The following is a 24,887-nucleotide window of genomic DNA, read 5'->3' as shown; positions in this document are numbered from 1 at the left end:
GTCTATCCGTTAATCAAACGTGCTAGATTCTAATATCTAAATGCTTGTTTTGATACTTATTCTATCTATGTTTTATAAACATAGTATACTAACCTTCCTTCATTACTATTTGGCAGTTCCAATTTTTATTATATAATAAGTTGATCTTCCTTAGTGGGATAAAGGATTTATGTATCCGACCCCACTTAGTGGGATAAAGGCTTGTTGTTGTAGTTGTTGTAATAAGTTGAGCTTGCTATGTCATTTTGTTTGTGATGGTTGGTGTTTGTGACTAGAAAACTTTTTTTTCTTATTTATCAATTGAAAATATATGTTAACATATTTATATACACTCCCATCTCTATGGATTAGGAATATTTCTAATATGGAGAAGATTCTATAATTAGATCTCTTATAATTAGGTTAAATAATATCACATTTCCTAATATACAAGCTTCTTAAAAGACAACCATTAGATTTAATATTTTCCATAACACTCCCGTTCATGTTGAAGTGTATATATTTATAATGCCCAACTTGTTACAAATATAGTGACCCTAGTTTTATTAAGAGCTTTTTTGAAGATGTTTCTAAGTTATTCTTAAGTATTTACATGAGCTGTAGAAATCAAATTTTGTTTAATCATTTCACGAATAAAATGATAATCTATCTCAATACGCTTAGTTCGTTCATAGAATATAGAATTTGAAGTAATATGAATTGCAACTTGATTATCACACCAAAATTCTGTTGGAACTGTCATCGTAAAATCCATTTATGTCAATAATTGGGAGACCCACATCAATTCTCTCAAAGCTTGTGTTATTGCTCAATACTCAGATTCAACACTTGATTGTGACACTATATTTTATTACTTATTCTTTCATGAGACCAAATTTCCACAAAAAAATACAATATCCAGTAATGCATCTTCAATCAATTTTAGAACTTGCTCAATCTGTTTCAGAGAAAAATTCAATATTTCTATACCCATGATTCTCATGTAAAATTTCTTTTCCAGTAGCTTATTTGATCCCAGGAGCTTATTTTAGGTAACTTAGTATCTTTTTCAGAGCTGACCAATAATGGATTGTGGGGGAAGACATGAACTGACTTATAATGCTGACTAAATACACAATATCAAAGCGAGTCATTGGGTAGTTTAATTTTTCCACCAACTTCTTGTATTGTTTAGGATCATTAGAAGGCTCTTCATCCTTATTAAGTTATTTAATAAGAAACATTGGAGTACTGCATGGTTTGATCCTTAATTTTCCCAGTTTTGCTAATAAATGCAAAACATACTTTGGTTGAGATAAAAGGATGCTCTTCTTGCTCCTTGATAGCTCAATCCCTGAGATGTTCTTCAAGGAATCCAGATATTTAATATTGGAACGGGTTTTAAAGAAACAATTTCAATAATAAGATTCTCTGCACATCACTTCCAATAATAATAATATCATCAACATACACCACAAATAGAATGATCCTACAAGCAAATTGCTTGTAGAATACAGTATGATCACTTTTGCTCTTCTGCATCCTAAACTCTTCTATTTGCTTGACTAAATCTTCCTAACCATGTCGAAGGTTTCTGTTTCAATTCATATAAGACTTCCGAAGACGACGTACTTTCCTAGAATACCCCCTGAGCAACACATCTAGAAGGTTGCTCCATGTATACCTCCTCTGTTGATTTTGTTATTTCAGATTTGAGGCTACTGCGTTGGTTGAAAATTTTAGGTGCTTTATACCAATTGTTTTCCTTTTTATTTTGGATTTGCTTATTTGTTTAGATTTCTATTCATCTTTCCCTTTTGGTCGGGTTGTCGGTTGAGTCATGATGTTCTTCAGACATTGCATTAAAATTCAACCATACTTGTATATGTTTTTGATGCTAAAATTTTTATAATACTTGGAAGGTATTTTAATAAATTTTCATTAGGATATTACTGAGCTCATTTTTTTTTCTTTTCGAGTTTCTTCTTGTGCTTCTTTGTTGTTGTTGCCCTATTTTTGTTGTGCTTTGTTTTTGACTTTTTTTTTGTTTATATTGGTTTTGTTTTATTATTTGTTTGCTGGTTTTTGTTTTGAGTCTTCTGGACGACCTTTATTTTTCATGCAAATCTGGAGATTGGTTCATTTGGACACATACAACTCGTTTGAATTCGAAAAACTGAAATATATTGGTTGGGAGATCGTGAGATTGGTTGGGACATTTTATGTGCAAGTGCCTCTTCTTCAATCTATTGAGAACAACTTTTTTTTCTGTTTGCAAGGAAGGTTATTCATTTTTTATCTGGATTTGTTTGCAAGTAGGGAATATATTGCGTTCTTTGCTCTGAACCCCTTTATTTTAATGGGAATGAATGTTTGTATTTTGGTGGTTATTTAATGCATAAGAATTATGTGCTAGGTATGTAAATTTTTGTTGTTGTTTCTATGTACAAGATTACAATATCGGACATGAGCTCAATCAATTCAACAACTTTTAGGGGATCAAATATTGGTAGGTTTTTTGTGATTGCAATCTATTGTGCTGTTTTCACTGCTTAGAGAGGTTAAAATACAGGAAGAAAATTTTACAGATGTCCAAAAAATTTAATGGACAGAGATTGCGAATTTTTCTAGTAGGTTGATGAACTGAGCGATACAATAGAAGAGCTAGTTGACGAAAAGATATATGCGCTTAATGATACAATGAAAAATGATATCAAAGAGTTGAAGTTTCTTGTGAAGACTTTACTTTTGTTTGATTTTGTAATTGTAGCGTTGTCTTTATTGTTGTTGTCGTTGTATCTGTTTTGGTGGTGTTTATGTATTTTGGAGCTCAAATTATAAACCATTAGGTTTTTATTTTGTAAGAAAACTTTTCTTTTTGATGAATATTATATAAATTATAAATGTCAGATATTATTTATCACAATCTCGTCATTATGAATTTCAGCATAATTTGATGATTTCTTATGATTCGGTTAATATTCACCTTAATTTACCTTATGCAGTTGTGAATGAAACTAACTTGATAAACTATCGTTTGATTTATTCCACAGACAATACTTTCAAAATTGTGTTTTTCAAATAGTTTAAACTAAACTGTGTTGATATACTGAGGGCATTACAATCATTTTGTCTATCAAACTGCTTTTAAAACACCAGCTTCTGAATAACAGATTTTCAACAATAGCTTTTGAAACCAGCTTTCCTACAACCATAGCTGAAACTAACGCACCCTATATTCACAATCAAAACAATCGCATGCCAATAAGGACACGACCCAAATTCTCTTTCTGCGTGTTTCTGCCGCCAGATAATATCACAAAATAGGGGTTATGACCAAAGCCTTCTGACCGAGTGGTTGTCGTCATTTGACTCCATTATGCTATAGTTATGAGCCCAATCTGTATGTTTCTCAACAGCTTTCTACCATTTGAGTTGTGAATCATGAGGGTATGATTAACAGCTTACTACCATTTGAGTTGTGAATCAAGATCTCATGGTTTTTTCTTCGTAGACAAATATTCACTCCAAATCTACAAGCAAAACTTGGACAACGTAACTATGACTGCTGATATGAATGATTCTGTTAGGTTGAGTCAACTACCTCTTCTAACTACGGCGACCTGAGATGAAAAAACCATGAGATCTTGATCGGGTTTCTTCTTCATTCCCCCTTCATATGCTTTAAGTTTATTAATGAATTCTACAACTTAAATCCTAAGGATCTGTTTGAAGTCATTTTCTGTTTTCTATTTTTGTTTTTGTTTTTGAGTCTGTTTTGTTTTTTTATTTTTAGAAAATGCGTTTGGTACTATTATGATTTATATGTTTTTAAAAATAAAAAATATAAAACTTGTTTGGTTATTTTTTATTTTTTTTAAAGAAAAAATTATACTTTTTTATAAAACGTTTAGGTCCACGTGATCTCTAGTATTAAGCTCTGCTATTCATAGCATGTACGACGTCTTCCTTTCTCTAATCAACACGAATTAATACTTGTCGGCAGGCGAGTGACTGGCGTCAGGAGGTGCCAACTGGCTGGGGTCGGTGGCGGCGAGCAGCGGCAGTTAGCAAAGAGATTCGAAGGGCAGTGGGGCCGACAATGTTAGGGGACAACAGTGGGTAGTAGCCGACAGCGGCAGGCGGGCGGTGACTGCTAGCGACGGGTGACTTGTGGCGATAGGCGAGGGCCAATGGATGCGAATGATGGGGTTGGCGACGGTGGCAGGCGATTGGGGCGGCTGCGGCGTGCTTGTGCTGCGGGTAGGTGAGGCCAGCAGGGGCCGACGACGGCGGAGCTTGACACAGGTAATGCTCCGAAAACATGTTTTTAAAACAACAAAAATACAATTTCTCCGTTTTTGATGTTTTGAAAACAAACCTTGTGTTTTAAAAACAAAATTAAAAAAAATAAAAAAAAAGAATAAACAAACATTATTTTTGTTTTTTTTTTCAGAAACAAAAACCAAAAAATGGAAAGTTTTCTCAAACAGGGCCTAAGTCTAATGCTACTATATGTTCACTTTTCAATTTTTAATGACTAGCCTTAATCGAAAGTGCTCTTCCATTATTTGGAGAGTTAATTAATCATAGGATCTTGGGCCTATGGAAAACAACGAACCCCAGATAAAAAAGTCTTTCGCTAAATGAGGGTGAAATCTCTGGGTAGTGTCTTATCTACAATCTAATATGAAAATTGGATTTTCTAAAGCTCTCTGAACAAAACAGAATTAATTTAAAATGCAGAGAGTTCACTAGGAGGGGTCGTTAATTTTCAAAGCTCACATCACTGCAGCGGGAATCATCACCAAGTTTGCTTGCACATAGTGTCCGTTTTGGATCACTTTTGATTTTTTGTTTGGTTTCTAGTTTTAATTTTTTTTATTTGAAATAAAATATATTGGTATGTTAAAACATATTTAAACACTCAAAACAATTTTTAGATATTTTGATTGTTTTTAAAAATAAATTAATTTGTTTTTGAAAGCCAAAAAAATTAATAAAATGTAAAAAATACACTAAATAAATATGTTTCTAAAATAAAATGCTAGAATAAAGGAAAAAAATAAAAAAAAAGCATCAGTGATCCCCAACAAGCCCATAGTGTTTGTGATGGTGATGAATGGGCTGACAAAACTTGTTCAGCTTGGTTCAGATTGTTCATGATCTTATTGACCTTAATTTGAATGGTCCAAGCATCCATTGTGTCTACACGAGGCTCGGGTAATTTTCTAGAAGTTTATTCTTGACTTCTATTTGCACTGATTTAATCGAATTAAGTGAAGTCCTGTCTTCTCTTTTTGTGTTGCTTTGAGATCTATGCTCCATGTTGGAAGTTGTAGTTGATCAAGTTAATTTGACTTTTTCTTCCAAGTTCAGTTGTAATCTATTTAGGGAGAATTCAGTAGCTAATGCTTCAAACTTATGAGGGAGAGTATTGTTGGACATGTGATATTAGGACCAGCACTACAGCTCCAACCATATCATCGTGCCAAACTTGAAAAATTATATTTCTTCCGAGTTTTTATTTTATGGAAGGATTTTAATTTTCACTCTCTTGAAAGGAAACTGCTATCGAGGAGTACTTCAAGCCGATCGACAAAGATGCCGAGATGATTATTAATTTACAGCTTGAAAAAGAGGAAAACCAAATGAAAGAGATGATCAAAGCCATGCGTGAGCAGTCTATGCTACAGAGAGCAACGGCAATGGAACCATCAGAACCCAAAGATTTAGGTGCCAACCAACCAACCCAACCAATGGTGCCCAGCTCTTCACAACCTGATCAGACCAAATGAGTTGCTTACAAGCAGGCCGGATGAAGTTTTGAGGTTAGCAATTACTTTATTTGATTTTGATTTAGGCAATTATCTGAAGTTGCATTGCACAAAACACATTTTTATTGTTCGATATAGTTCATTTTATTAATCAACGAAGTGCTCCTAAAGCCAGCTAGAGATATCTGTGATTCTCTATGCATTTTTTTTCTTATGTTTATCTTAAAAACAATAAAAGTTGGTCAAAGTTGATAAAAAAAAAGGAACAATCTATGGGAAAATATTTGCATGCGGACTACGCACGCAGAGCTGCTTGCGTAATAACCTCTCAATAACCTACACTTCACGGTTATTAGGGGGTTATTGAAAGGTTATTGAGGTATTAATTTCAAGAACATATAGCCCTAATAACCTTCTAATAACCTTCGCGCGTTCTATTTCGATGTTATTCAAAAGTTATTATTGGGATAATGGAGTACGTATGAAGAGTTATGTGCATATGGGGTTTTGTTAGAACAGCAGATGAAAAGAGGGATGGATCATTTCCTTACCATTACGTTTTGTTGTGTTTTTTAATGATATTCAACTTCGTTGTTTGTGGTAAAAAAAGTTATAGAAAAGATTTACGGGCTGTAGCTGTAGCATTTCTTACTGTATATATGTATTTTTATCTTTAGTTTAAATTATGGTATGTTAATTTTTTGAAAAATCAAGTACTAAAGATATTATGGTTGTTGCATGGAGCTATAGCCCTGATAATTGGAGTGGATTCAGATTCAAGTTTTAGTAGTTTAGGTTGTAACACAATTTAGAGCAAGTTGCTTGTGAAGTGGATTCAGATGCCAGTTATAATTATAATTATTTTGGTTCAAACAAATTTTGTAGAAAATATTTTTTTTTTTTTTCTTTTTCAAACTTTAAAATGTTACTTGAATAATGTAAATGGTGAGGCAAGTACTGCCTTGCAGGGGTAAAACATAGACTGCATTAAAAATGTTACATCTTTATTTAATTGGGTATTATGTTAATATTATTATTTTTGTATATACATTAGAAAATAAAAAAAAATAAATTAAGAAATAATATTCTTAATATTGAGGATATACTTTATGTAGATTTTTACCATCAACATTCAGCACATGTGATGATATAATTATGATAATATGCTTCTATGAATTTAAAATGATATGTCAACTTGGGTTTGAAAGAAATTTTAAAGATTACTGTTTAGATCAATTGGAGGAAGTATGCATGTGAGGTGTCGAGTTTAATGAAACTTGGAGAGGTTTCTAGCTTGGTTTGATTGTAGAAGTAATGGAGTTTGGTGGTTGCTGGGAGGAAAAAATATTACATCAGTACTACGCACGTAGAGGAACGTGCGTACCCAATGAAATCACGCCACGATATCCCGCGCGACGCAGAAAAAAAACGGCGCAGTAATATTCCCAGGATACAATAACACATGAATAACACATGAATAACACACAATAACACAAGAATAACATGGGAGAGAATATTCCCCCGTGTTACTGCGCCGTTTTTTTCTCTGTCGGGAATATTTCCTGTGTTATTCAAGTGTTATTGTGTATTATTCATGTGTTATTGTATCCTGAAAATATTCTTGGTGTTATAATAACACAATAACACATCAATAACACATGAATAACACGCAATAACACATGAATAACACGCAATAACACATGAATAACACGCAATAACACATGAATAACACGCAATAACACATGAATAACACGCAATAACACATGAATAACACGCAATAACACATGAATAACACAGGAGAGAATATTCTCCGTGTTACTGCGCCGTTTTTTTTTGCTCTACCGCGCGAGATGTCGTGGCGTGTTTTGATTGACTACGCATGTTATTTTTACGTGCGTAGTACTGATGTAATATTTCTTCTGCTGGGAGATGATGGAAGAGAAAATTGGAATGTCCGCATTGGGATTGAAGGATTTTGAATTTCTTTTTTTATTGGAACTGGAAGAAAGAATAAGTAAGCCTAAGGCAAATAAAGCAGGTCAATGGAGGGAGCGCTTATTGCGTACCTATACCGCACGTAAATTTCCATGCGGTGTTCGATCTGGACCATTAAAATACATCTTTTTATTTTTTTTATCGTTAGTGGGGCCCAATCTCAATTTTTGACGGTCATGATCGAACACCGCACATAAATTTTGTGTGCGGTGTCTGCACACAATAATTTTTCCTAAGGAGGATGGTGGCTTGAGTTTATAGGTGATTTATGTTGGGTGATAATGTGCTGGAAATTGGTCTGTGAAGGAGAAGAGGTCAATGGTTTGTGTTTAATTGCAAGTTTTTAGAGGTAGAGACTAGATGTGATTACTGTCCATGCTTTGATGGCTTACCCTAGGAATTAGAAGAGCTGTATCACCTCATCCACTTCACTAAATCATAGCTATTTATGTGCCTCTTAGTTTGTAGTATTGGTTGGTCAGTTTTTATGACTTGGATGTTCAGACCTTGTGGCAAGATTTGGACAGAGTTGACTGTTGCTGATGTATAGCAAAAGCATGAGATCTGTTTTGATATTTTAAAAATAAATATTGTAAGAGTTTGAAAATCCTCAAACTATTATTTAGAATTGTGGAAATTTTAAGGAAAGTTATTAGATGAATTTATGAGAGTTTTAGAAAATTATAAAGTTATTGAGTTTATTTTCATCATGAAAGTAATTATAAGCGTTATCAATCATTATCATGAAAACTTTAAATGAAATCCATCGACCATGTATGTGTGCCGGCTAAGGAGCTTCTAAAAAGACTCGTGTATTCTATTACATTTCAAAAGTTTTGTAGTATCATGGAAGATGACTACCATCACAGCTTTCATTCTAATTGGCTCGACCAAGATTGCGCAATTTAAGATGCATGCTTGCAACCTTTTAGTCCGGACAAGCATAGTTCAACAAAGCAAATTAATTTTATGTATTGTTATATCCCCCCCCCCCCCCCTCATCTTTCTTTTATTTTGTGCCCCTTTTGGAAGAAATAGACTTTGAATAGTATGAACTTTATGTTGACATGAGTTGAATATAAGAATTTTTGTTGGTCTCCACATACATTATTATTGAAGCCATTATTTCAAGTTTCCTCCTCTGAACAAAAATTATTTCTATCTTCCTCCGCCTGTTGCCTCTTCTTTATCATTCCATATTAGAGTTGATATTTGGAGCATTCATGAAGACTAGTATTTCAAGGCTTGTAACACTTAATAATAGAAAGGAAAATGACAAATATTACCACAAGTCTATGCAAGTTATGTTAGCAAAATGTCGGAAATAAAGATGAAAGCAATCGCAGCGAACAAGTTAGTTTTATGTTTCTTTATATTTTTGGATAGTTTTTTTTTTCCTATTATTCTTTATTTTATTATTATTATTTTAATTTAAATTTTTTGAAGATTTACATGCATTCCATTCAATTCCTATATTACATATCTAACACCTAAGCTTTAAATTTTCACATATGTGTCGCTTTAATTTTGTATCAAATGGTGTATTTCACTTTTTAAAAGTTAAAATAGTGATATTTTTTATGTGGTATGAAAACTTTGGATTTTATGACTATAAAGAAGTAAAATTTTGGCATTAGATATGCAAATATATTGGAATTGAGTGGTATGTAAGTAAATGCTCTTTACTATGTCAACATTACCTCCAATAGGAAGTAGCTCAAATGGAACACTCAAGCTTCGTGCTATTCTGTGAACTATTCATCTTCATCTTGCTCTTTTCCCCCTTAGTGAATCAGTCAGAAGTTGAGCACTTTGGTCTTCCAAGCTATTAGGGCCACTTCTAACAACAATTACCCTTTTATTAGGTTCTTTTGTAAAAATCTAAGATAAAGTACTTCTCCACTATTAATAACTATCACATAGTTATTTGCATCCCTTACGCGATCGTTGCATCGCTTCATTTTTTTCGTATTTTCCCCATTATTTATAGAGGTGTATTTTGTACAAATACAACAATGAGGGAATCATTATGAAAACTATTATTAGTACAATGGATATTTTCATTATTCATATAGATTTTATACGATATCTGTATTACAGTTTAAATTTTAGCATGGCGGTAATCGATTGACAGGCTTGTTTGAATTCAACCTACTGAAACGACCAGCTGAGTGGTGACTGAGCAATGGGTTGGTCGGTCAAGGCACTTGATCGAATGTAAATTTCATCTGTTACGATAAAGGTAGGTTGATCGATCAACTGCAATGAAGAATGGTAAGACGCCTTCGTTGTCTGACCGCCATATGGGTCGTACGAATGTTTTGAGATTTGTGCTGACAGTTGTGGTGTATACATATTAGTTACCTGAATTTTTTCGCTCCTTGGAAGTGACAACTATGATAAGGTCTGGGGAATTTTTAGTATTTAATGATACTCAAATCAAGAAAGTCAATTTAATAATCAATTTAATGATACTAATAGAGTCATATGTTTAGTATTGCATCCGTTGTTGTTATTTTTCTCTGGTCAGCCGATTCGAATCATGATCGGCGATCTAAGGAAACTCTATGTAGGCCCCAAGATTATGGCGAAGATGGGCTACGGGCCTTCAGCTACTGCAAAGAAAGTCGAGGATTGAATTTGTGCTAGCTTATCAAGTCGACTCATTTAAGGACCCTGAGGGGCAGGTGTTGAAATTTCCTCGTTAGGAGACTGTGATTCCTGAGTTGGGTGTGGGAAAGTCAGTGAAAGGTCTCTTTATTAATATTTTTTCTCTTATTTATAGAGGTGTGTTTTGTACAAATACAGAAAGGAGAGAAAAATTATGAAACAAATACAGAAAGGAGGGAATAATTATGAAACCTACTATTAATACAAAAATATTCTCATTAGTTATATGAACTTTATAGCATATCTGTATTACAATTTGAATTTTAGCATGACGGTAATTAGTTGACCGACTTGCTTGAATTCAGCTGACCGAAGCGATCAACTAAGTGTCAACCGAGCTATGGATTGTTCGGGCGATGCACTTGGTCGGATGCAGATTTCATCCGCCATAGTAAAGCCGGATCGATCGATCAGTCGCGATCAAGAATTCCTGCTTGTGCCCCGGTTGGCTGAGACTGTCTGTGTGACATGCTGCTTGAATCTCTTGATGCAGATTGCTGATTCCCGACCGTGCAATAGTGTATGGTATGACGCCTTGGTTGTCCGACCGTCAAATAGATCATCTGATTGTTTTGAGATCTGTGCTGACAGTTGTGATGTATACAATTAGTTCTCTATAAAGTGCGTTAAAAGAGAGAATTAGATCCTTAAAATAGAATAAAACATTTCTCTCACATCAAAGCTAACATATTCACATGAAGACAATCAAGTTTTATTTAGAAGAATGCCAGAGCTCTATTGCTAAGGATTAATAATCTCGGGTCTGTTGATTTTAATAGGCCTAAATGTAGACAATTATCCTCCTATAAAGAGAATGATCAGACTTATTATCATAAGAGTTTATCATGATATGATCTAATAATTATCAGTAATAATAGTTAGAATAGTTATCATAATATGACATGTAATTAATTCCTAATATATTTTCTTAAAATAGTATCATTTTATATGACACCCCAAAATATAAGAAAAAAAATGTCACTATTAATCCATTCAATTGAGCGTGAATTTTGATGAAAGCTTTGTATTAAATTTTTTAAAATTAAATTTAAGAAAAACTCAAAACTTGTTGAGAAAATTAGGGTGAAGAAAAATAAGAATCGACACAAATCTAGAAAAACACACAGAGATTTACGAGGTTCGGCAAAGATGCCTACATCCTGAGTAGAGCGGTGACTTCCCTTTCAAAATTTAGAAAAGAGTACAGAATACAAGATTCAGAATCCGAGACTCCTCTAGGGTTACAAATAGGACATATATATATAACCCTATAATGCAATATGTGATTACTTAAATTACCCCTGCACCAAACCGCGAGGTGTTGCCCCCGCAACCCCAACACACATATAGAACCTCCCCCGATTGGATAGATCCTTCTGCTCCACTCCGCTCATGGGCTCTGCTCCGCTCAAGCATCAGTCTCATTTATGATATATGAGTCATACCTAATAAAACTCAATAATCAAAGTAACTATCTTGATGATATAAACTAATTTTGACATTTGTTAAAAACTTTATAATCTGCATATATTGTATGCTTAAAATCAACATGAGCATTTCAACGAGAAGAATCTAATGGGTTTAAGTTCACTTAATTTTCATATTATTAAATCATGATCGAAATATTTAAACATCAAGCATTCTATGGCTTGTTTTGAGAACTTTAACTAAAATTATTAATAAACTCTCATTTTTTCACTTGAAATTGGTGAAGGCTTGGAGATTTAAGAATTTTTAAAGCTCTGCTGAACTTTGACGCTAAAGATTAAGAGTTATGTTTCATACTTCTTTTCTTTTTTAGATTTTTCCCGGTAAAATTTTGAGTTCTAGCAATTTTTTTTGGGTGGAGGATTAGATCCTTGGTGATTCATTCTCGGAAAAGTAAATTTAAACACACTCACACACTCACACATCTATAAACTTATATATATATATATAGACACGCACACTCTGCATGTGCATAAAAATTATGTCATCATGAATCTCGAGAAAAGTCATAAGCTCAATGGGCTCAGCAAAAGACAAAATACCAAATTAGATATCTGATCAGACATAATAAACCCGAAATTGTTGAAGCCATGAGAATGGTCGAAGTACTATCAGCCTGAGTGACTCATTCAAATGACAGGCAAAGAATCATCCAAGCATGCCATCATGATGAAGCCAAAATGAGGGAGAAGCTAGTTCTCAAAGCTGTCGTACTGTAATCTGTCAATTATCTCCCCCAATAACATCAAGTGAACACAACAGGTAACAGGTTTCAACCATCCCACCTGGATCTTCTTGTCAACCATCCCACCTGGATCTTCTTGTCTAAGGGAATGCTACACGTCAGATTACGGTAATTTACCCTCTGCTTGGTAGCCTAGATTCACCCTATCGACATAAGCTCCTTGGTGGAGATTGAGGGTTGACGACTGGGACTATGTCTATCGATCGACAAAATTTGAATCCATCAGATTGACGATACGGTTAGGTCTAATTGACTGACAGTTCAATGAGTCGAGCCTAAGAGTATTAAAACCCTGGCCCCACTGAGGCAAATTACATAGAATAACTTGTGCAATCCCTACTTATATGGGGGCATAAATGTAACTACATATGTTGTATCCCCTTTATTTATAATTAGGGGATTACTTCATGAATAAAATGTTAGACAATTTCCTATTTCTACTGTTCATTATTATGCTCTCTCTCTCTCTCTCTCTCTCTCTCTCAAATCTAACAATCCCAAAGAAAAGTCATAAAATTAAGAGGGCCCACAGAAAGACAAATCAACAAACCCGATATCCGATCAAACATACTGAACCCGAGATTGTTGAAATCACAAGTACGATTGAAGTACTATTAGCTCGAGCGAGCGACTCATTCAGATGACAAGCGAAAAGTCATACAAGCATGTCGTCATCATAAAGCCAATCCAAGTGAGAAGCTTGTTCCCAAGACTCTCATACTGAAAGCTATCAACCATCTCCCGAAAACAATAAACAGAATACAATAGGTCTCAAACATCTCACCAGGATCCTCTCGTCTAAAAGAAGGATGCTCATCACATTATGATAATGTTCCCTATGCCTGATGTTCTAGATTCACCCTATCGACATAAGCTCCTTGGTGGAGATTGAGGGTCAACAACTGGACTATGCTTATCTATCAACAAAATTTGAATCCATCAGATGGACAATACTGTCAGATCCATTTGATCGGCCAAGCTTACCGAACTCCCACTTAGTACAACGGGTCCAGCCTGAGAGTAGTAAGACCCTGGGTCCACCAGGCAATTTACTTAGAAAAACATGTACGATAACCACTTAAATAAGGGCATAATTGCAACTAAATATGTTGTATCTCCTTTGTTTATAATTAGGGGATCATTTCATGAATAAAATGTAAGACAATTCCCTCATTCTATTGTTTATTATTATGCTCTCTTTCTCTCTCTCAGATCTAACGGTACGAAAGAAAAATCATGAACTCACAAGAAGACGGATCGTCAAACTAGATGTTCGATCAAACATAGCGAACCCGAGACATTTGAAATCACAAGAATGATTGAAGTATTATCATCTCGAATGACTCATTCATATGACAGACGAAGAGTCATCCAAGCATGCCATCATGATGAAGTCAATCCAAGGGAGAAGCTAGCTCCCAAGAATATCATACCAGAGTCTGTCAACCGTCTCCCCCAATACCATCAGAAAAATACAACAGTTCTCAAACATCTCACCAAGATTCTCTCGTCTAAGGGAAGGTTGCACGTCATATTATGGTAATTCTCCTTATGCCCGATGACCTAGATTCACCCTCTCAACATAAGCTCCTTGGTGAAGATTGAGGGTCAATGACCGGACTATACTTATCGATCGAAAAATTTTGATCCAGCAAATCAGCGATACAGTCAAGTCCAGTTGACCGACCAAGCTCACCGATGCCCCACTCAATCCAACGGGCCAAGCCGACCTTGGGCCCACCTGGGCAAATTAGCTAGAATAACTTATAGGGTCCCTACTTAAATAAGAGTATAAATATAACTACATATGTTGTACCCTTGTCTATAATTAGGTGATCATTTCTTGAATAAAAAGTTACACATTTTCCTCATTATATTGTTCATTATTATGTTCTCTCTCTCACTCTCTCTCTCTCTCAAATCTAACTGTCTAACAGAAAAGTCATAAACTCAATGGGTCCCACAAAAAAGCGGATCAACAAATTAGATATCTGATCAAAAATGGCGAACTGATGACTGCTGAAATCACAAGAATGGTTGAAGTACTACCAGTTTGAGCAACTCATTCAAACAAAAAGCAAAGAGTCATCCAAGCATGCCATCATGACATAACCAATTCGAAGGAGAACCTGGTTTCCAAGACTGTCATACCGGAATTTGTCAACCATCTCCCTCAATATGACCAAAAGAATACAATTGATCTCAACCATCCCACCAAGTTCTTCTCATCTAATGGAAGGCTATGCGTCAGATAACGATAATTTACCCTCCACCTGATGGCCTAGATTCACCCTATTGACACAAGCTCCTTGCTGGAGATTGAGGGTAGACTGGACTAAGCATGTCGATCGACAAAATTTGGATAAATCAAATCAGCAATACAATCAAGTCCAGTTAACTGACCATGCTCACTGAAGCCCCAATCAGTCCAATGAGCCGAGCCTTATAGAAGTAAGACTCTGGGCTCACCGGGGTAAATTTTCTATAATAACTTGTAAAATCCCTACTTAAATAGGGGCATAAATATAACTACATATGTTGTAGCCTCTATCTATAATTAGAGGATCATTTCATGAATAAAAAGTTGCACAATTCTCTCATTCTACTGTTCATTATTATGCTCCCTCTCTCATATAACGATACGAAAGAAACGTAATAAACTAAAGAGGGCCCACGACAGGATGGATTGATAAAATATATTCAATCTGAGAGCGAACATGCTACTGTTGAAATCACAAGAACGGTCAAAGTACTATTAGCCAGACTGACTCAATCAGATGACAGGCGAGGAGTCATCCAAGCATGCCATCATGATGAAGCCAATTCGAGGGAGAAGTTGGTTCCCAAGACTGTCATACTAAAATTTGTCAAATATCTCCCCTAATACAATCAAGAGAATAAATCGGGTAACATGTCTCACCCATTCCATTAGGTTCCTCTCGTTTGAGGGAAGGATACACATTGGATTACAATAATTTATCTTTTGTCTGATGGCCTAGATTCACCCTATCGACATAAGTTCATTGGTGAAGATTGAGGGTTCATGACCGGACTATGGCTATCAATCGACAAAATTTAGATCCATCATATCAATGATACAGTCAGTTCCAGCTGACCGACCAAGCTCACCAAAGACCCACTTAGTCCAATGGGCCGAGCTTGAGAGTAGTAAGACCCTTGGTCCAATGAGGAAAATTACCTAAAATAAATTGTACAATCTCTACTTAAATAAGGGCTTAAATGTAACTACATATGTTGTACCCCTTTGTTTATAATCAGGGGATCATTTCATGAATAAATGATTACATAATTTAGAAACCCAAAGGGCCCCCCCCCCCCCCCCCCCCCCCTCGGATATAATGATCCGAAAGAAAAATCATAAACTTGAGTGGGCCCACAAAAAGAAAAATTGACAAACTATATATCTGATCAAACATAGCAACCCGAGACTATTGAAACCACAATAACAGTTGAAGTGTTTTTAGCTTGAGCGACTCATTCAGACGACAGGCGAAGATTCATCCAAGCATGCCATAATGATGAAGCCAATCCAAGGGAGACGCTGGTTCACAAGACTGTCATACTAGAATCTGTCATCTGTCTCCCCCAATACAATCAGGAGAATACAACAATTGCCCACTAGGACCCTCTAGTCTAAAGGAAGGATATGCATCATATTTTGGTAATTTATCCTCTGCCCAATGACCTAGATTCACCCTATTGACATAACCTCCTTAGTGGAGATTGATGGACAATAATCAAACTATGCTTATCAATCGACATAATTTGGATCCATCAAATCGGCGATACACTAAGGTCCAGTTGACAGACAAAGCTCACTGAAGCCCCACTTATTCCTTAAATGGATTCATTTGAATGATCCAGTCGAGGAGTTCGAGTGGGAGGATGTCTCGGAACGGATCGAGGTCGGGAGTCCTGACCCTAATACAGAGGAAGGAGAAGATTCCGAACGGAACGTCGAGTGGGAGGTTCTTCTTTTCTCCCTGAACAGGACCGACGACGATTCTGTCTTCGTTGAAGACCGGGAGGGTTTTGCCTATGCTTCTGAATACGAGCTTTCGTTCGAACAATTAGGTGGTCATGGCGGATCGGAATGGATGAAGGGCGGACGACCTGCGGCAAAATCCGTGGTTGAAAACCTCCCTTCTGTACTGTTAACGGTGGAAGATGTTGCTGAGAAGAATACCAATTGCGCGGTCTGCAAAGATGAGATATCTCTTTCGGAGGAGGTGAAGCGGCTTCCATGCTTGCACCATTACCATGAGTGTTGCATTGTGCCTTGGCTGATAATGCGGAATACTTGTCCCTTGTGTCGACATGAATTGCCTTCCACCGATACCAGTGATGCTGCCATCGTCGGTGAGGAGGAATAATCTCAAACTAGATATGAATTTGAAACTCTGCAAGCTACTTTGAGATGTTGCAGTGTTCTGAGGCGATGAAGGTTAGAAGTTTTTTGCTTTATTTCGTTCATGTATTAAGGTTTTTTTTTTCCTTTTGATTTCCGTGCCAGAAATGCTGGGTGTCACCTAATAATTAGTTTCAGAAATCAAGAAATTTGTATTGCATCTGAATACGATATATGAATAAGATGAGCACCACAATCAATTTTTTTTCTTCTGCTTGTAAAACAATTATCTTTTGTAGTAACCTAATCGATTGATATCTGGCCAGCTTGGCTTTGGTGTTCTTGTGAGATAAATCCAAATTTCCTAATTTTTAAGAGCAATTTTTCCTAACCTGCATAGTAAAAAATAATGCTTTCCTATAACCAGTGGGATTTGATTCATGATAATCCAAGATAGATTGCATAGGACTTGTAGTCAAAATGTAGAGTTATCAGAATGTTCATGATTTTGATCAACAAAAAAATATTGGCTAACCAATTGTTTTTCCCGCAGTCAACTTAAACAAAGAGCACAGCTATGATTCAAATTGCTCCGGTAAGATCTACATCCCTTCTATTGTATCAAAACTGAGAAATTTTAAGTTTGATCGAGTCTACTTTGTCTCTAAATCATTAACTCACTTGAAGCTCAAGCTTGAATTTAAATCAACAGAGGTTGGATTTTTTTTTTCTTAAATGATTCTTTGAAGATGAAGATGAATATAAGGGTATTATCACTTTACTCGACACCAATAAAAACATTTCATTTCCTCAAATGGGATCAAACCTGAGCAACTCTGGAAATAACAAATTGGGTCATGAAATTTGAGATCTTGCTGATCTTGGGAATGATTTTAACCCGTGACAGTAAAGTATATTATATGGGGAAGGAGTCAATTTTTGAGCAATTCCTCTTGAGCTATAATCATCATGTAGGCACTTTTGAGCCGAGGGGACTAACTTGAAAGGCCTATTAATGGATTGGACATTAATCTAATGCATAAAAAAATTGACCCGTTACTGATATAATGAGATCATAGATCAAACATCATGCTGGATCTGATCATTCCAGCTATCATTTTGAACTGAATTATTTGTTTTTGTATGGCATTGCACTTCTTTGAGATTTTTGTTATTATTATTAAGATCAGTTTGGTGTGGGTTAGAATGATTATCTTGTTAATAGGAAAATAATTCAAACTCGTGATATTCAGCAATAGGGTTGTAACCGAGCAGTTGAGCCAAGCAGGCTCATGAGCATGTTATGGCTCGGCTCGGTAAATTACTTGTGAGTTGGGCTCGATGAGCTAAGTAAACGAGCTCAAGCCAGCTCTAAATAGACTCGTTAGCTCGTGAGCCAGCTTGTTTAATATATATATATACTTAAAATTTATTCAAATTCAAGACTTTATCTTTAAATCATTATAATTGTTTAATAATATGTGCTTTAAGTGTTTGTTTTTCTTATTTATTTCTTAATTGTTCATTCTATTTATCATCTTATTACGATACTAATTTGAATTAATATTATTTCTCTTTCATAATAAACAAGTTAATTAGGGACTGGGATTTTACCGTGTTTTCTACTAAATCCTCTGATTGAAAAATACTTTCATTTGAACCAGTTTTCAACATCAGTTTATCACATTCATTAAAATTCTTGTGTATGAACTTTCGATGGAGTGAATTTTGCATTGGACTCACTATTCCTTAAAGTAAATTATATTTAAATAATTTGGTTAAATCAATTCAATTTTTATCAGACCATGTGGAAAACATAGAGAATAATACCTTCTTTTGTCTGAATCAGCCCGTCCAAATGAGATTGGATGGTATGATTTCAAAAGTTCTCAAAGACGTTATGATAAAGGCTTTAGCTTTCTATGATTGACTAATTTGGCCTTGCGGGTTATATAATTATTAACAAGCGCTTTTTAAATGAGTTAGTGAAGGTGAATAGCTTGTATGATGCATGAAAAACAGCACTTAAGAGGGTCCTTTTGCCTTTATTTTGTTGAAAGATTGATTGCTAGTAATCATTAGAAATTATAAATATACTTAAAGGCGGTAGTTTTTTTTTTTTTTTTTTTAAGGAATGGCCGAAGGCTATGATACTAGCCCTGATCACCACTAATGCGCCTAATAAATCGAACCCTAGACCAGAGGGGTCTTACAAACGACGAGTAGGTATATGTATGTATGTATGTATGTATGTATGTATGTATGTATGTATGTATGTATGTGTGTGTGTGTGTGTATGTGTGTGTGTGCGCGCGCGCGATTTTTAACTTTTAAAATGAAATACACCTTTTCATGCAGGGGGTAAGGTGGCATAGTTGTAAAAATTGAAATTTGGGTGTTATAAATGTAAATGCACAGGAATTGAATGGTATGTATATAAATCTTCATCTCCTCAAACTAAAGTGGCCATTATTTTTTACTCGATTTTGAATCTAAGTTATCAATTTCTTTGATTTTAAAAATCAGTGTGAGAAAATAATCTAATTCCAAACTTTTGAAATATGAAATTCTTGCATTAGATTGTTTTCTTTTTTGTTTTCTAATTTTTTATATTTACAAAATTAGAAGAACATTCCGAAATGATTCTTTGAGCTTCATAAGTCTAATCCTCAATTACCTAAAGGCAGGGTTTGGCTTCAAATCAGATTTATGTTTAATAGGATTTATGTAATTTGATAATTCCGGATCACACAAATGACGGGAGGAGCTTGCGCTGTGTACGAAGGGATAAATCTGTCTCGCGATCGGATTTATTAAATAGAAATTTACGTCGAATAAGTGACGATAACGCGAGAAAAAAGCGACGGAACGTGATGAAATTCAATGTAATGAAGTGTTGGATTTATTTTTTCATTCTTTTGGTGTTGGCTAGATTTTAATTTAAATCCATGGCTAAATCCGACGATAAGCATGCCACCGAACACCCCTCAAATATGAATATACCATCAAGGCTCTTCTATAAAGACAAGGTCCAACTTGTTTCGAGAAAAAAATCATGATTTAGAAAATTCACTTCAATTAGAACCCGTCCTCGGACCGGTTCAGTTCAAGTCTAAAATCACTTTTACATTGCATAAAGTCGATCAGAATGAATGAGAATTGATTATTGAACTGGTTAATCAGTGAAACAGACAACTTTTTTAAGAACAAAACTAATTTTAATATTGATCAATTTTTAAACTTTTGATTTCAATCAAACAGTTAAAATTAAATAGTTTAAATTAAAAATAATAAATAATTGAAATATTATGTTCTAAAATTTTGATTTAATATTATAATTAAAAAATTCTGAAATGATGTTTTATGCATTGCAATATTGTATATGAAAGTGGTGAAAATACTTTTATTGTATTATTATTAAATCATTTATATCATATTGAATAATTTTAATATTTATGACATCATTCATTTGATTCAACTCCATTCAACTTAAATTTTATGTCTTGAACCTTCCAAAAAAATATCAAATTTTAAGTAAGAGGTATAGATTATTCTATTAGATAATAAGCCATGAAAATTGGGAAATAAACCTGATCCCTGTTCCCCAAAATCTCCTAAATATTAAGAGGGGAAACTCATAAAACAACATCTGGTTTCTTCAGAACAAATAATTCCTCTCTAACATCTACAAGAAAACCTCAAGTCTGTTTTGCAGAAGAAAAAATCTGCTTCAAATGTCTGTTTTGCAGGATTTCATTGAGTGAACTTGTACTCTACCAAATTTCTATAATCTATAGCTGAGAAAAAAATTGTTCCACCATTCTTTAATTTGACAGGCAGCTAGTTTTGCAAAGATATTTTAGAAGAATACTTGCTGGTTTTACCATACATAAGCAGATTTTTTTAAAATTGTAAGTCATTCTTATCTAGGGTGAGCATTGTAAAAGGGATCCAATTTTCTACAACCAACAAAATAAATGCTTGAAATGAAATAAATGTTGATCTTTTACAGTAGGACTCAAGAGTTGAGAGCAAATCATGTACATGATAAGAAATCATGTGAAAGTTATTGTGGCGGAAAAACCGAAATATTATCAGAACATTATTGGAAACATCAGAGAATCAATGGAGGAATTCTATTTTTATCCTAAGAAAAATGTGATATATATACTCGGGATCAATCAAAAATACTTGATTAATAGAGCTTGGATGCTCTAGTTCCCACTTTTTTTCCTTCTCTTATTTGATTGCTATTATGATCACGAGTCAAGTGATCAAAGTATTTTTTCGCTTCTCACTTCATCCAATTCCTCTCTCACCTCTGTCTTCCACTCTCCCCATTCTCTTCCCGCACATTCATTTCCCCACGAGCTGTGTGCATGAACTTTTTCACCTTAAATGTTGAGGTCACCACCCTTCTTGCCGCCCTATCTCCATTTAAGTTCAGTTTTATTTTCATGTTTATATAAGTTTAGTGTTGTTCTCATATTGACAGAAATACAATTGATCCACTTATCCATCTAAATAGCTAGCTCACCTATACTTTACAAATATCAAGCTCTAGTTGGTTGTTGTTTTAAATGTAGGGAATCTATGTGTAGTTTCTACTTTATTAATCAACATAATCCATCTTAAATACATAATATATGGTCCTAATTATATCTTTTACTTTAGCCAAAAAAAAAAAATTGTATCCCTCCATTTTTTCTTACATGATCTACTTGATCTAATGGGTTTGATTCAAATCTAACTCACTAGAACAAAATTAAATGAAGTTTTTAACATATTTTTAACATATCTAATTATGGGATGAGCCTAGTTTTAATATTCCTTTCACAGTGCATCTGGTGGGAGCATAGAAGTGGAAGATTGCATACTCAGTTTTGAGCTCTTCTTTTATAATTTTTAATTTGAGCATGCTCCTTAGACCCTTCCCTAAGCTCCTTCCAACGTTTAATCAAACTTGGAGAAGCTTACAACAAAGTCTCTAAAATTTTCTTAAAGGGGGGATGCCCCTTCATGTAATTTGGGTTTGGAGTGAGTGTTTTGGTGTGAAATTTCTTGGGAACTGCTCCTGGAATTATTGTGAGTGTTTTGAGAAACCAACGACTTCCTTGAGCTCCTCGTATGAACCAAGATCTTGATTTGGCTTGGTTCAACCATGGAGACTTGCATGTGCAAAGCTAAGAGTTGGAAATGGCTGGGGATTGCACAAGTGGGGATATCCTAATGACTATGAGCTTTTGGGGCAGTGAGGTGAAGTGCAAGCCATGGAGGGTGAACCAAAAGTTGACTTAGGTTGATTTAGACCCATAAGGTATTTTGTCATATGAGATAGCTTGTTTTAACTTGGGTTAGCTAAATATGGTCCTTAGTGTATGCCCAAGACAAAGAAAAAATGTTGGATTAGGTTATTTTGGTGTTATGGGCATATTTGGTTGTTTATTTTGGTTTGGTTCAACATAAATCAAGCCCACCTAGGGTTGGGAAACTAGGAATAGACTACTAAGGACCTTAAAGAATGACTAACCAGGTTTGGTTGGTGTTACATTTGATTTAGTTGGGTTTGGCTCAATGTGACTTATTTGGGTCAATTTGGTTTTGATAGGTCTAGTGGCCCAATTGGCCAAATTAGCCTCAACAGAGTGTTGAGACAACTTTAGTTAATTATTTTGAACTATTGGTAATTATCAATTTAATTTATTTTGAATTTAACTTGATTTTGGTATAATTTAGTTCAATTTGGTCAAGTGACCCAATTTACCTAATTAGGCTGTGTTCTAATTGAGTTCAATTAAAGTCAATTAGTGATTTTAAAATTTTAAGAATGTTCAATTTGATTTGAATTTAATTTGAATTGATTCAATTTGACATAATTGGTTCAAATTGGGTCAAATGGCCTAATTGACCCAATTGGCTCTAAAGCAAACTCCAATCATGTTTAGTTGTTGATTTAAAATTTTTAGTATTGATTGGTTTGATTTAATTTAAATTTGGCCCAATGTGATTTAATTTAAATTTTGCCCGTATAGGAAGTTAGATTGCACAGTAGAACTGTACAAATGGCTAACGAAAAGTTGAGGATTTATGTTGCGTTAGGCAAACCACCTCGAAATCCTACGGATTGTTGTTTTAATTTCTAGGAAAGGAATAGTTTAGCTGGGGAAGACATATTCTGCTAGTGAAGATGACTGTGCTGCCCACCGCGCGAGCTCCAAGTTCCTTGTTGTGATGAGTTTAAGTTTTCTAGGGTGTCAGGTTATGATGTCAAATCAACAAATCAAGTTGATGTCAAATCAAGTGGCTCTATGATTGTAGTTCTTTAAACATTTTATAGGGAACATGTTGAAGTTGTATAGTGTATAGCATAACAGTAATATGTAGCACAGGACAAGAAGTAGAAGTATGCAGTAGAAAAACATTACAACATGCGGGGTAAGGGAGAAGTAAAAAAAAATACAGCAGGTCGGTGATTTGCAAGAAAGTAACATGCTGTAAACGCAAGAAAGAAAGTAACATGCTGTAAACATAAAACAAACATGTATACCTGGGAGGTCCGCTGTTCCTTAGGTGTAATTGATGCAACAGGTACAAACAACAAAACTTGAGGAAACAGGCTGAAATGCTTTATATAACCTAAAACAAAGAAACATCGTCTAGAAATCTCTAGAATGATAGTCGAAAGACTCACGACAAGAGAAATGCGAGAAAATCGACGAATCGACAAATCGATTAAAATCGTAGAAAATACGGGAAAACCCCGAAAAAAGACCACAAGTGCTTTGTCCAAAAATTCCAAGAAAAATATATGAAAAAGTCCGAAAAGAGTGGGACCGCAAGCACTCGGGTCGGGGCTAGGCTCAACTATATATTAGTACTCGAGGGTCGTCGAAGGCTACTTGGTCACCCGGATGTATAAAGTCCGTCACTCAACTAGAAGGGTGTCTTATCGAACCTAACTCAGGAGGGTACTCCTTAGCCTAAACAGGTGATCAACAAGGGGACAACCGATGTTTAAAATGTATTTAAAATTTATATTTTCAGCATGCACATAGGTTTCAAACATGCAAAAAGTGGGTTGTATCAATTTTATTTTTAGCGAAAAAATACATTTTTGTTTTAGAAAAAAGGTGTATCTGTTCTTATCAAATTTGTTTTTTATCAATTTTGAAAAGTAGTTGTCCACGAGTCGATCACATTGTCGGGCGTAGAGCCACCAACAACCTAAGAAGGTTCGGGTCAACTCTCGCTAGCATTGTGTCGGTGAATGATACTGTCATCCTACAGCTGACCGGGTTCCTGAATCGGATCCTGATGGGTTCCTGAATCGGATCCCGATGTCGTAGGATGACATATCATTCTGCTCTATCTCTGGTATGTCTTTGTCATCACCGCCCTAAAACCCAAAACAAAACCGACCTTGCTTGATTGTTTCACGTATAACAAAAGACTATATGTGGACACTTATGTATCAGACATAAACATCAAAAACTGAACCAAGAAGCAAGGAAAAAAAGAACAAAAGTGAGATAAGAGAGAGGAGGCACCGATCCACCTAAAACACCGAAAAGACGGAGGATGAATCGACCCTCAAAACTCGTAACGAAAAAACCTGAGAAGTTATGGCCCAAGTTCCTTGAATCAATCCAGAAGGATCTCATTTTCTCGCTCTATTAGAATTGGATCAACCCAAGGAGGGTGTCCTTTCCAAATCCTGTTTCGAACGAGTTGAAACGGTCCCGAACCGACACGACAATCACCCACAAATGACCTCCCCTACATCAGTGTCAATCCTCCAAAAGTATCTTCCATGGGCTCAATTTAATTCAACCAAATGTTCTCCCAAATAGAACTTGAAAATCCT

At 35.1% G+C, this 24,887-nt stretch overlaps 2 protein-coding genes across 5 annotated transcripts in view; both read left to right on the top strand.

Moving 5' to 3' along the window:
- LOC110026922 overlaps positions 1-5,938 on the top strand; it is a 43,991-nt gene extending 38,053 nt beyond the window's left edge. For all 4 annotated transcript variants that reach the window (XM_020728135.1, XM_020728132.1, XM_020728134.1 and 1 more), the window contains exon 4: positions 5,544-5,938. In XM_020728135.1, coding sequence (XP_020583794.1) covers positions 5,544-5,777 — 234 coding nt within the window. In that variant the 3' untranslated portion in view covers positions 5,778-5,938. The remainder of the gene's footprint in view (positions 1-5,543) is intronic.
- A 4,823-nt stretch (positions 5,939-10,761) lies between these two features.
- LOC110026891 (E3 ubiquitin-protein ligase CIP8-like) lies at positions 10,762-17,306 on the top strand. Its single transcript, XM_020728094.1, has 2 exons — positions 10,762-11,014; positions 16,477-17,306. The coding sequence occupies exons 1-2, from the start codon at positions 10,762-10,764 to the stop codon at positions 17,046-17,048; spliced, it is 825 nt and encodes a 274-aa protein (XP_020583753.1). The 3' UTR covers positions 17,049-17,306.
- The last annotated feature ends 7,581 nt before the right edge of the window (positions 17,307-24,887 follow it).

Source organism: Phalaenopsis equestris, unplaced genomic scaffold, assembly GCF_001263595.1.
Source record: "Phalaenopsis equestris unplaced genomic scaffold, ASM126359v1 Scaffold000403, whole genome shotgun sequence".
NCBI classification, from domain to species: Eukaryota; Viridiplantae; Streptophyta; class Magnoliopsida; order Asparagales; family Orchidaceae; genus Phalaenopsis; species Phalaenopsis equestris.
Note: the sequence above shows the minus strand (reverse complement) of the source record. Positions and strands in the feature narration are given on the sequence as shown.